We start from the raw sequence: 13,797 nt of genomic DNA, 5'->3' as shown, positions 1-13,797 counted from the left end.
ATTACCATATAGTAAAGTTCTTTTTGTAGTGACAGATTTTTTTTTTCCTAAAAATCTCTTTTGTCTGAGAGTCTGAAAGATACACTCTTTTAGTTATTATTGACATGGAATATTCTTTTTCATCCTTGAACCATTAATGTATGTGTGTCCTTAACTGTAAGTCTCTTATGTGCAGCATATTGTTGATTTTATTTATCTATTCAGACATTTTGTGAATGCTTTATTTTTTGCTTCAATAACAATATCCTAGAGTTGGTAGTTTATAAAGAATAAAAGTTTGCTTAGCACACAATCCTGGATGCCAAGAAGTCCAAGAGCATGCCATTCCCATCTGATGAGAATCAGACTTCCGCATCACAACATGACTAAAGGCTTGAGGATGACAGAATGTGTGTGCACCAGAGCTCACTTTGATAATAGACCCACTCTCATGATGACTAGCCCACTGTGGAAATACTGATACCAATCCTTTCCTGAGAGTAGAGCGCTCATGACCTAATGACTTCTTAAGGGCCTCATTCTCACAATGGCAGTTAAATTTTAACATGAAGTTTGGAGAGGACTCTCAAACCATAGCAATGTGTTTTCATTGGATAATTAAATCTTTATATATTTAAAAGAATTACTGATTGGTAAGAACTTATTACTGCCATTTTGTTCATTGTTTTCTGACCATTTAGTAGTTTCTGTTTTGTAATTGTTACATGCTGTCTTCCCCTGTATTTTCTTGAGTTTTGTTTTGTTTTCGTTGTTGGATGCTTTCATTCTTTTTCTTTTGTATGTATCTACTACAGTGTTGTTTTTTGTTTTTTGTTTTTTAATTTCCAAGAGACTTACATAAAATATCTCATAGTTATAAAGTCTAGTTTAAGATAACAATTTAACTTTCTGTTTTATACAGATAGGGTCTTGCTTTATCCCGGGCTGTAGTGCAATGGTGCATTCACAGCTCAGTGCAGCCTTCACCTCCCCAGGCTCAAGCAATTCTCCCATCACAGCCTCCTGAGTAGCTAGGATTACAAGTACGTGCCCCCATGTCCGGCTAATTTTGTCAGTATTTTTTGTAGAGACAGGGTTTTGCCATGTTGCTTAGGCTGGTCTTGAACTTCTAGGCTCAAACGATTCACCTACTTTGGCTTCCCAAAGTGCTGGGATTACCAGCATGAGCCATCAGACCCAGCCACTTGTTTTAAGTAAATAGCTTTCTGAAATCTGTATTTTATTTTATGTATTTATTTTAGAGACAGGGTCCTGCTATATAGAGCCAGGCTGGTTTTGACCTCCTGGCCACAAGCAAGAGTTAACTTCTGTATGTAGAAAAACCAAACAGTTGTACTCCCTACAACACATTATTTATGTCATACAATTTTTTATATTGTATACCCATTAACAAATTATCAAGGTTATGTATTTTAATACTTTTTTTGTAACTTAGTACCAGAGTTAAAAGTGACTTATGTACCATAATTATAGTTCTATAGCTGTCTACATTTGACTGTATGTATATATATTTTCCGGTAAGATTTATACTTTTATATGTTTTCTTGTTGTAAATTAGGAGTCCATTACAACCTGAAAAATTCTTTTTTTTTTTTTTTTTTTTTTTGAGACGGAGTCTCGCTCTGTCGCCCGGGCTGGAGTGCAGTGGCCGGATCTCAGCTCACTGCAAGCTCCGCCTCCCAGGTTCACGCCATTCTCCTGCCTCAGCCTCCTGAGTAGCTGGGACTACAGGCGCCCGCCACCTCGCCCGGCTAGTTTTTGTATTTTTTAGTAGAGACGGGGTTTCACCGTGTTAGCCAGGATGGTCTCGATCTCTTGACCTCGTGATCCGCCTGTCTCGGCCTCCCAAAGTGCTGGGATTACAGGCTTGAGCCACCGCGCCCGGCCTGAAAAATTCTTATTAGGGTTTCCTGTAAGGTCAAATGATTACACATTTCCTCAACTTATTTGTTTAATCTGAGAATATATTGATTGCTATTTCATTTCTAAAGAACAGTTTTGTCAGGTATAGTCTTCTTCATTGTCAAAGTTTTTTCTTTTTCTCTCTCCATCTTCACTTTAAATATATGATCTCACACCTGTCTGGCTTGCATGGTTTCTGCTGAGCAATCTGCTGATAACCTTATAGGGTTCCCTTGTATGAGAAAAATTTCTTTTCTTTTAAGAATTTCTCTTTGTCTTTGAATTTTGGCAGTTTATGTGTTCTGGGCAATTTTTATTAGTTCCTTTTGCTATAGACATTTTAAGCTTCATAAAACTGAATGTATTCCTTCTAAGATTGGAAAAATTTAAGACATATATTTAAACAAATTTTTAAGATTTTTCTCTCTTTACCCTGAACATGCTAAAATATGTACATTTTTACAGTTTATTATGCAGTATGTGGCCCAAATGCTTTATTCACTCTTTCATTCTTTTTTTTTAATTAGGAACTTTCAAATGACTTAATTTTAACTTTGCTGATTTTTTTTTCTGTATAGCTATCTGTCTCCCGTTAAAAACTTTTTGTTATGTTTTGCGTTCTTCAGCTCCAGCATATCCATTTGGTTCTCTTTCTTTGCTATAATTGTAATTTTGTTCATGCATTCTTTCAAAAAAAAAAATTAGTGTTTTTTTCATCTCATTGAGATTCTTTAAGATAATTATTTTGAATTCTTAGCCATTTTTTAGATCTGTGTTTTGTTGTAAGTGGTTACTGGAAAATTTTCAGTTTCTTTTGGTGGTGTTATGTTTACCTGATCCTTTATTATCCATGAAGCCTTGTTTTGAAGTCCTTGCATCTGAAGGAGCAAATACCTTTTTCAGTCATTATAGCCTTGTTGGGAGGTAAATACTTCTGTTTGATCTCTGGGCTGATGATATTTCCACTGAGATTGCAATTACATCCTTTGGAGCCGGGCACATAACTACTACTGTGTCTGCAGTGAAGTTCATGTTTGGCAGACCTGTTATCAGGCCATCAGATTCTATTTTCTGGGAAGACTAGACTTTCTTCAGGAACTTTATCAATATGACCGGCACTGAGAAAAAAAAATCTCCAGTTATATATGCAGATGAGGGTGCTGATACAATAAATGTGAGCAGGTGTGGCTCCTGATGTGTGGTTCTTGCTGGATGTTTCAAAATGCTCTAACCTGGTCATTGGACAGGTTCCTGGATGAGTAGTACTGACCCTTGAACACAGCTGAGAGGGTGTGAAACTCATTCTTAGGGCTGCTTCAGGATACATAGCTGAAACCAAAGTCTTGGGGTTTGTTTCTGGGCTCATGGCATTTCTCCCTCTAGATTCCTGGGTGGGCAGTACTTCTCCCAGACTCTAGGTGACAGAGACTGGAGCTGGGTTATAGGGCTGTTTCCCGATTCACAGTGGGAATAAAGTTAACCAGCATGCCTACAGTGGCACATACAGGTGTCTTTTTTGGCAGGTCCCAGGTTAGGAAAAACTGCTCCTGGACTTTGGTTGCATGGACTTGGAGCCAGGTTATAGTGCCACATCAGGATCCATCATCAAATAAATACTGGCAAACCTACATCCAAGGGCCCAAATGGAAGTTTCTCTCTGTGGGTCCCTGTGTGTTTGGGATTTCTTCCACACCATGACTGACTTGTGCAAGGGGAGGATTTTAGGCTAATTCAGAGATCACAGATAGCACCAACAGACTTTTCACCTGAGACACAGGACATTATGAATTCTTCTAGGTGTCTTGGCAAATGATACTAGTGGCAGAAACAAAACCAAATGTTCTACAGCTAATTCTACAATGAGAATTGGACATATTTTTTATTCTGTAGCTTGGACTATGATGGGCAAGCATACCCATGCCACTCAAGGGCATGCCCTCTCAATATAACCTTCCTCAGTCTTGGGTTCTTCTGTTTTTATGACACATCTATATTACATTCAATATTTTATAGGTAAAAATTTTCTATTTTTTTCAACTCCATTTTACTGGGGAATTTTTTTCATGTAGGTTCTCCTCAATTATTTATTTATTTATTTATTTATTTATTTATTTATTTTTTGAGGCAGAGTCTCCCTCTGTTTACCCAGGCTGGAGTGCAGTGGCGCCATCTCACCGCACTCTCTGCCTCCCAAGTTCACGTCATTCTCCTGCCTCAGCCCCCTGAGTAGCTGGGACTACAGGTGACCTCAGATGATCCACTTGCCTCGGCCTCCCAAAGTGCTGGGATTACAGGCATGAGCCACCACCCCCGGCCAACACTTTCAAGTATATGGTCTAGTGGTGTTAAGTACATTTACTTTATTTTGCAATGGATCTCTATGAATTTTACCTTACAGAAGTAAAATTTAATACCCTATAAACAATAAGCTGCCCTTTTTTTCTCTCTTCAGCTCCTGAAGAACACCATTTTACTTACTCTCTATAATTTTATAATTCTCAGTGTAATTTACATAATGTCTGTTTCTGTTTGACTCTCATTTTATTTAAGGTAATGTTCTAAGCTTTCGTAAGATGTGTCAATATCTTTCTGTTTTAAAATGAAATAATATTTAATTGTGTGTATATGTCACATTTTAAAAATCTGATACTGATCTCTAAAGGGACATTTGTGTTGTTTCCAGGAATTGTCTTTTGTAAATAACAATGAATGAACGTGCATGTGTAAATATCTATTTAAAGTCCTGCTTTATCATGTGGATAACTAATATTTCTAGTACCATTTATTGAAAAGACTGTCTTTTTCCAGCTGTGTGTTCTGGACATCTTTGTTAAAAATCACTGGGCTGTAGGTTCATGAATTTGTTACTAGGCTCACTGGATACTTTGATCTCTCTGTTTTTATGCCAATATTTTGCTGTCTTGCTTATTATAGCTTTATAGTATATTTTGGAGTCAGGTAATGCAGTATCTCCAGCTTTGGTTTTGTTGTTGTTGTTTGTTTGTTTTGCTCAGGATTACTTTGGCTATTTAGGGGTCTTTGGTTGTTCCCTATAAATTTTAAGCTAGTTTTTTTTTTTCATTTCTTTGAAAAAAGCCATTGGTATTTTGATAGAGATTTTATTGATCCTGTAGGTCACCTTGGGTAGTATAGCCACATTTTTAATATTATTTCAATTCATGAGCAAAAAAATATTTTTTCAAATTTTCATGTCTTTTTCAGTTTCTTACCAATGTTTTATAATTTTCAGTTTAGAGTGTTCACCTTTTTAATTAAGTTTGCTGCTAAACATCTTTATTTTTTAGTGTGGATGGTGTGGATACAGAAGCAGCATTGGGCAAAATTGAATGTGTCTTTTTTTTTTGAGACAGAGTTTAACTCTTGTTGCCCAGGCTGGAGTGCAATGGCGTGATCTCAGCTCACTGCAACCACCACATCCCAGGTTCAAGCAGTTCTCCTGCCTCAGCCTCCGGAGTAGCTGGGATTACAGGCGTACACCACCCAGCTAATTTTGTATTTTTAGTAGAGATGGGGTTTCTCCATGTTTAGGCTGGTCTCGAACTCCTGACCCCAGGTGATCCGCCCGCCTCAGCCCCCCATAGTGCTGGGATTACAGGCGTGAGCCACCGCACCCAGCCTGGACATGTCTTTGTGACTTAAAAAACTCAACGAATTAGATATAGATGGTATATACCTCAACACAATAAAGGCCATATGTGACAAGTCAATGGCTCATATCATACTGGACAGGAAAGGGAAAACTTTATTTTTCATTTTGTTATTTTTGTCGTGCGCATCTGTGTAAAGAGACCCCCAAAGGGCTTTGTGTGAGCAATAAAGCTTTTTAATCACCTGGGTGCAGGCGGGCTGAGTCCGAAAAGAGAGTCAGCAAAGGGAGATAGGGGTGGGGCAATTTTATAGGTTTGGGTAGGTAATGGAAAATTACAGTCAAAGGGGTTGTTTTCTGGTGGGTAGGGACGGGGTCACAAGGTGCTCTGTGGGGGAGTTTCTGAGCCAGGAGAAGGAATTTCTCCAGGTAGTGTCATCACTTAAGGCAGGAACTAGCCATTTTTACTTCTTTTGTGATTTCTTCAATTGCCTCAGGCCATCTGGATGTATATGTGCAGGCTTGGGCTCAGAGGCCTGACAATTTTACTTTTAAGTTCTGGGATACATGTGCAGAACGTGCAGGTTTGTTATGTAAGTATACATTTGCCATGGTGGTTTGCTGCACCTATCAACCCATCATCTAGGTTTTAAGCCCTGCACTTATTAGGTATTTGTCCTAATGCTCTCCCTCCTGTTGCCCCCCACCCCTCAACAGGCCGCTGTGTGTGATGTTCCCTCCCTGTGTCCATGTGTTCTCATTGTTCAGCTCCCACTTATGAATGAGAACATGTGGTGGTTGATTTTCTGTTCCTGTGTTTGTTTGCTGAGAATGATGGTTTCCAGCTTCATGCATGTCCCTGCAAAGGACGTGAACTCATTCTTTTTTATGGCTGCAAGAGCAGAAAACTTAGGGTGTTTTCATTTTATATTATAATTGCATATGACAATATTTCACTGTGTACACTAAGTGTGGAGCACAAATCAAATATAGGTCAGTGATGTGCCTGTTTCCACTATAAGAGTCTCTGTTTATCTGTATGCATATTGTTCCTTATTATGAGTTGTGTACTTGTTCTGTTTGTATACAATGGTGATTTTACCCTGCCTAGGTGAGTAGTCATTGAAATTCTTCTACTTTTACCCTCCATTTATTTATAAATCTATGTTTTTCTGTGTGTCAGAGAAACGCTTTTGTGATTTGAAGATAATTTCAAAAACCGTCTTACCACTGTATCTGTTTTAGATATTATTTTTGATTGTCAACACATAAACTTTACAGTCTTAAATATTTTTTTAATATTCAGCTTAGTCATATTAATTATATTGATATTGTTACTCACTATATCTTTAGCACATGTTTATCTTGCAAAGCTAACACTTAGTACTCATTAAACAACTAACTACCTTTTCTGTTTTCTGGCCCTTTACAAAAATAATTCTGTTTTCTGTTTTCTCTTTTAGAGTCAAACTGCTTTAGGTATCTCATGTGAGTTGATTCATACAGTTTCTCTTCATGGTTGACTTCATGTTGCACAATGTCATCAAGATTTATCTTTCTTATACTTGTTATTGTAGCAGGACGAGCCACAGACAAAACCTCTCAGATACGGAGTGTAAAAGGAAGGGCTTTATTCAGCTGGGAGCATCGGCAAGCTACTGCCTTAAAATCCGAGCTCCCTGAGTGCACAATTTCTGCCCCTTTTAAGGGCTCACAACACTAAAGATTTTACTTAAAAGGGTCGTGATTGATTTGAGTAAGCAGGGTATACGTGGCAGGGGCTGCATGCACCAGTGGTCAGAGAGAAACAGCAGGGCAGGGAGTTTCACAATGTTCTTCTATACAACGTCTGAAATCTATGAATAACATCCGTTTCTAAGTTATGAGTTGATTTTTAACTACTGGGTTTAGGCCAGGCAGGCCCAGGCCTGATTTTGGGTCTGGCGCCAGGCTGCCTGTCTTTGGTTTTACTTCCTTGTTTTTTCTTAAAACATATACTGAGTATAAAACAATATGAGAAGGGTCTCTCTCTTTCCTCATTATGATACTTTTTGCTTTTTACAAGCTGGAGTGATATTGTAATATTTTTTATTTATTTGGTGAGAGAAATTTGCATTGCTTTCATTTATTTGCTTTCAGTAACAATGCTACAATAATTATGAGGGTAGAAATTACTCTTCATGTGACCGTATGTGTGTGAGTGTGTATTTTTGCTGGATTTTTTATTTTATTGATCTAGCTGTTCACCTGTATACCCATACCAGATTTTTTTAGTTCTTTAACTTTGTATATGTTTTGATATCATGAACTGTGGTGCATTTGTTTCTCTTTTTGAAGATTGTGGGGTGCTTCATTGTCCCTTGAAATTCCCTATAATTTGGGGGTTGCTATATCTGTTTCTGCAAAAATTTAATTAAAAATTTGACAGGTTGCATTTAATCTGTAGATTACATCGAACATCTAGATATCTCATATTATTTGAAACTTTGAACAAGAGCATGCTAAAGTTTATGTTTAATTCTATAAATGTCCTTTTGTGTGTGTGTATGTGTGTGTGATGGAGTTTCATTCTTGTTGCCCAGGCTGGAGTGCAACGGTGTGATCTTCAGCTCACCGCAACCTCTGCCTCCCAGGTTCAAGTAATTCTCCTGCCTCAGCCTCCTGAGTAGCTGGGATTACAGGCATGCACCACCACACCTGGCTAATTTTGTATTCTTAGTAGAGATGGGGTTTCTCCATGTTGGTCTGGCTAGTCTCAAACTCCTGACCTCAAGTGGTCCGCTTGCCTTGGCCTCCCAAAGTGCTTGGATTATAGGCATGAGTTACCGCGCCCAGCCAGTTTTCTTTTTTTAATTAGTTTCTACTCTCATTCCAGGTTGGTCATTAAAAGTAAGCTATAAAGTTTCTATTTTAAAAAATTTGTTAAGACTTTTTGGTAGCCTAACAGGTGGTCTATCAAGGAGAATATTTTATGAGCTATTCAGAAGGGTATGTATTCTGCTTTTGTTTAAGAGTGTTCTCTACAATTCTATTAGACATAATTGTTTTATACTGCTCTGAAGTCTTCTATTTCCTTATGAGTATTCTTTTCTAATTGCTCATTACAGAAGTTGAGGTATTACTATATTGCTCTCTATGTCTTCCGTTACTTCTGTTAGTATTTGCTTTATGTATTTGGAACCCTAATGTAAGACACACACAAATATATGTATATACACACATTTTTCAGGGGTTCCTAGTAAATGAACATTTCTAATATAATGTTCTTCTTTGTCTCTTATGAGCTTTTAGTTAAAATAAGTTTTATGAAATAGGATAGTTTTTTACTTTAGATATACTTTGGGTAATATAATTTTGACCTCTTCAATTTGGTTCTTTGCATAAAGTTTTTTCTTTCCTCTTGCCTTTTTCAGTCTCCTTTAATCATTAGATCTCAAGTGACTCTTGTAGAAAAGCAAGTTGTGGCCAGGCGCGGTGGCTCACACCTGTAATCCCAGCACATTGGGAGGCCGAGGCAGGCGGATCACGAGGTCAGGAGATCGAGACCATCCTGGCTAACACGGTGAAACCCCGTCTCTACTAAAAATACAAAAACAAAATTAGCTGGGTGTGGTGGCAGGCGCCTGTAGTCCCAGCTACTCAGGAGGCGGAGGCGGGAGAATGGCATAAACCCGGCAGGGGGAGCTTGCAGTGAGCCAAGGTCATGCCACTGCACTCCAGCCTGGTTGACAGAGTGAGACTCTGTCTCAAAACAAAAAAAAAAAAAAAGAAAGAAAGTTGTATCTTGTTTTTTGATTTCTTAAATAAATTTATTTGGTGCATGTATTTCCAATGGAAAGCTTACTCATAAATATTTAAATAATTTACTGAAATGGAAAGGCTTATTCATGTTATTTTATTGTTTTGATTATTGTATTTTTGTCTCTTATTTTCTTTTTCTGTCTTTGCATCCTTTTGACTTTTGTATTGATAGATTTTTACTTCTTTTTTTTTATGTATCTGTACAGGTACTTTGTGGTATCTTGGAAATTACATAAAATTTCTTAAAGTTAAAATAATATATTTTAAACTGGTAATTTCAGTTGCTTTTGAAAATTTTTCCTCATTACATCTGCCCTCAACTTTGTTATTAATGTCACTAATTATATTTTTATGTTGTATTTTTATTAACAGATTATGATGAAAAGTTTATGATCATTTTTATGGTCTTTAAAATTTTAGAGAATAATTAAAATGTTTTCTGCACTATCATGATAATGGTACAGAACCTTACATTTGTATATGTTCATGTCTTTCCCAAAAAGTTATTTATTTTCATATGTTTTGTTTTCTTGCATCATGCTATTTTCAGTGGAAGATGCTTTCTTCAGCATTTCTTTTATCTTGCACTTTTATCTTGCAGCTCCTAAGATTCTCTGTCTTTGACTTCTGAAAACTTTGCTTATATATGTGCCTTTTTATAAATCTGTGTGTATGTATCCTAGTTGAAGTTCATTGAGCTTCTTCATTTTTTACATCCTTCTTTTACTTTTGGAAATTTCTCATTACTTTTGTATTTTTCACCTCCGTAATTTTTTTTTTTTTATATTTTAACATTTTCATCGATATTCTCATTTGTCTTCTTGTATTTTAGTTGTATGTGTTCCCCTTTAGCTCATTGAGGATTATTCAGGTTAAATTTTTTAAATTTCTGCATCTTCATTGTTTTATGGTCGTTTTCTGAAAAGTTTTAAATCTTTTAATTGGGCCATGTTGCCCTGATATTTTGTATATATTGTAACATTTGTTTGTTATTTGAACATTAACAAAAAGGTATTTGTCACAATCATTTCAGTGTTGCTTTGTCCTGACATGGTCTGAAACCAATTGTCTTTGACAGAGATAATGGGAGCCTCTCATACATGTTCTAAGGATGTGTCTTGTCTGGAATTTTGTGTTTGTTTTTCAGTTAAAAGGGATTGTTCATGTTTCTTCTTATGGTCTCTAATCACTCTTCTACCTATTCCCTGTATTTAACACTGCAGCCTGCTCCTGAAACATTTGCATTTGGTCTTAGCTGACCCATAGCACCATTTCTCTCAGGTCTCTGTGTTATTGGAGACAGAAACCAGATTTTGTAAAGACCCCAAAAAGCCAGAAGTAAGGATATGTGTATCAGTATTTTTCTTCTAAGTAAGAAGCCAGGAGTTAACAGTTTACTCCTATAGGCACAATGCTATATTGGGGAGGAGGAAAGCTGTGGTGAGTAAATGTAACAAACTTTCCTTTCTGTTCCATGTGGTTCTTAGTATTGTGGTTACCTGTGGCATTGCATACAATTAACTCGTTTACAGATTTTGCACAAAGGCATTTTGGTCAGTATATTTTTGTTACATGTCTGTGAAGAAATTATGGCCTGTGATATTTTGTTATGCTATCTTACTAATGTAGTTTGTATACATTTTCTATATTGTAAAGTATATTCATATGAATCTAGTAGGATAATTTGTTATTTTTATTTCTTTCAGCTATGTGTTCTCCTTTCAGCCAAGACCTTTCACCAGTGCAGGGGATAGAAGATTCATTCCAAAAACTTGTACTGAGAAGATACGAGAAATGTGGATATGAGAATTTACAATTAAGAAAGGGCTGTAAACATGTGAATGAGTGTAAGGTGCAGAAAGGAGTTAATAGTGGAGTTTATCAATGCTTGTCAACTACCCAAAGCAAAATATTTCAATGTAATACATGTGTTAAAGTTTTTAGTAAGCTTTCAAATTCAAACAAACATAAGACAAGACATACTGGAGAGAAACCCTTTAAATGTACAGAATGTGGCAGATCATTTTACATGTCACACCTAATTGAACATACAGGAATTCATGCTGGAGAGAAACCCTGCAAATGTGAAAAATGCAGCAAAGCCTTTAATAGGTCGACATCACTTACTAAACATAAGAGAATTCATACTGGAGAGAAACCCTACACATGTGAAGAATGTGGGAAAGCCTTTAGACGGTCCACAGTTCTGAATGAACATAAGAAAATTCATACTGGAGAGAAACCCTACAAATGTGAAGAATGTGGCAAAGCCTTTACAAGGTCCACAACGCTGAATGAACACAAGAAAATTCATACTGGAGAGAAGCCCTACAAATGTAAAGAATGTGGCAAAACCTTTAGATGGTCCACAAGCCTGAACGAACATAAGAATATTCATACTGGAGAGAAACCCTACAAATGTGAAGAATGTGGCAAAGCCTTTAGACAGTCCAGGAGTCTGAATGAACATAAAAATATTCATACCGGAGAAAAACCCTACACATGTGAAAAATGTGGCAAAGCCTTTAACCAATCCTCAAGTCTTATTATACACAGGAGCATTCATTCTGAACAAAAACTTTACAAATGTGAAGAATGTGGCAAAGCCTTTACTTGGTCCTCATCCCTTAATAAACATAAGAGAATTCATACTGGAGAGAAACCCTACACATGTGAAGAATGTGGCAAAGCCTTTTATCGGTCCTCACACCTTGCTAAACATAAGAGAATTCATACTGGAGAGAAACCCTACCCATGTGAAGAATGTGGCAAAGCTTTCAACCAATCCTCGACCCTTATATTACACAAGAGAATTCATTCTGGACAAAAACCTTACAAATGTGAAGAATGTGGCAAAGCCTTTACACGGTCCACAACACTGAATGAACATAAGAAAATTCATACTGGTGAGAAACCCTACAAATGTGAAGAATGTGGCAGAGCTTTCATATGGTCCGCAAGCCTGAATGAACATAAGAATATTCATACTGGAGAGAAACCCTACAAATGTAAAGAATGTGGCAAAGCTTTTAACCAGTCCTCAGGCCTTATTATACACAGGAGCATTCATTCTGAACAAAAGCTTTACAAATGCGAAGAATGCGGCAAAGCCTTTACTCGGTCCACAGCCCTGAATGAACACAAGAAAATTCATTCTGGAGAGAAACCCTACAAATGTAAAGAATGTGGCAAAGCCTATAACTTATCCTCAACCCTTACTAAACATAGGAGAATTCATACCGGAGAGAAACCCTTCACATGTGAAGAATGTGGCAAAGCCTTCAATTGGTCTTCATCCCTTACTAAACATAAGATAATTCATACTGGAGAGAAATTCTACAAATGTGAACAATGTGGCAAAGCTTTTCATCGGCCCTCAACCCTTACTGTACACAAGCGAATTCATACTGGCGAGGAACATAGTTGAATGACATTTCTAGTTCTCTCTTCTAGTGTCTTTAAACAGCAAATAAATTGAAGAATATTGTTCCCATATAAACTTTTATTATTTTTCTTATTTAAAATTTTTAAAAATTTCTGTAGGTGCATAGTATGTGTATATATTTATGGCTTATTTGGGTTATTTTGATACAGGCATATGACATGTAATTATCATATCAGAGTAAATGAGTTGTTCATCACAAGCATTTATTCTTTGTATTACACACAGTCCAGTAAATATACTTTATTTAGATTTTATTTTATTTTATTTTATTTTATTTTATTTTATTTTGAGATAGAGTCTTGCTCTGTCACCCAGGCTAGAGTGCAATGGTGCAATCTTGGCTCACTGCAACCTCCATCTGCCAGGTTCAAACAATTCTCCTGCCTCAGCCTCATGAGTAGCTGTGACTACAGGCACGTGCCACCATGCCTAGCTAATTTTTGTATTTTTAGTAGAGATGAGGTTTCACAATGCTGGCCAGGATGTTCTCAAACTCCTGACCTCATGATCTGCCCACCTTGGCCTCCCAAAGTGCTGGGATTACAGGCGTGAGCCATCACACCCGGCCACTTTAATTATTTTTAAATGTACAATTTTTTTTTTACTACAGGTCGTTTTATGATTATAATAACTATATAAGTATAATTATAATTCACACATTTATAAGTCATTAATGCTTTTTAAAAAGTTCCATATTTATCTTTGAACATGCAGTATCTCTTTCTGCAAATAAATACAGACTTTAGTTTTGATTGACATGGAGTTAAATATGTAAATGTATTGCTCTAAAGATAAAATTTAGGTGTAAGAAAATTATGGGACAAGCAGTTGTGTTTATGTGAGAGTTTGTATCTATTTTCCAAAGAAAATTGCAATATTGGAACAAAGATTATTTTAATAAGGTGGATAATTTACTAGGAATCTAGAAACCTAAAACATTCTGAAATCAGATCTATATTGTATTACAGTAAAATTTAATGGACCATTGTTGAGACTGTCCCCATGCAAATTCTGTTATTTGTCTGTTACTCATGCTAGAAGC

At 36.6% G+C, this 13,797-nt stretch overlaps 1 protein-coding gene across 1 annotated transcript in view; it reads left to right on the top strand.

Annotated features, from left to right (window-relative positions):
* Window positions 1-12,809, top strand: part of LOC101000541 (zinc finger protein 595) — a 34,808-nt gene extending 21,999 nt beyond the window's left edge. The window contains exon 4 of the mRNA XM_009207163.3: window positions 11,017-12,809. Coding sequence (XP_009205427.1) covers window positions 11,017-12,737 — 1,721 coding nt within the window. The 3' untranslated portion in view covers window positions 12,738-12,809. The remainder of the gene's footprint in view (window positions 1-11,016) is intronic.
* Window positions 12,810-13,797: the final 988 nt, after the last annotated feature.

Source organism: Papio anubis, chromosome 3 (genome assembly GCF_008728515.1).
Source record: "Papio anubis isolate 15944 chromosome 3, Panubis1.0, whole genome shotgun sequence".
NCBI classification, from domain to species: Eukaryota; Metazoa; Chordata; class Mammalia; order Primates; family Cercopithecidae; genus Papio; species Papio anubis.
Note: the sequence above shows the minus strand (reverse complement) of the source record. Positions and strands in the feature narration are given on the sequence as shown.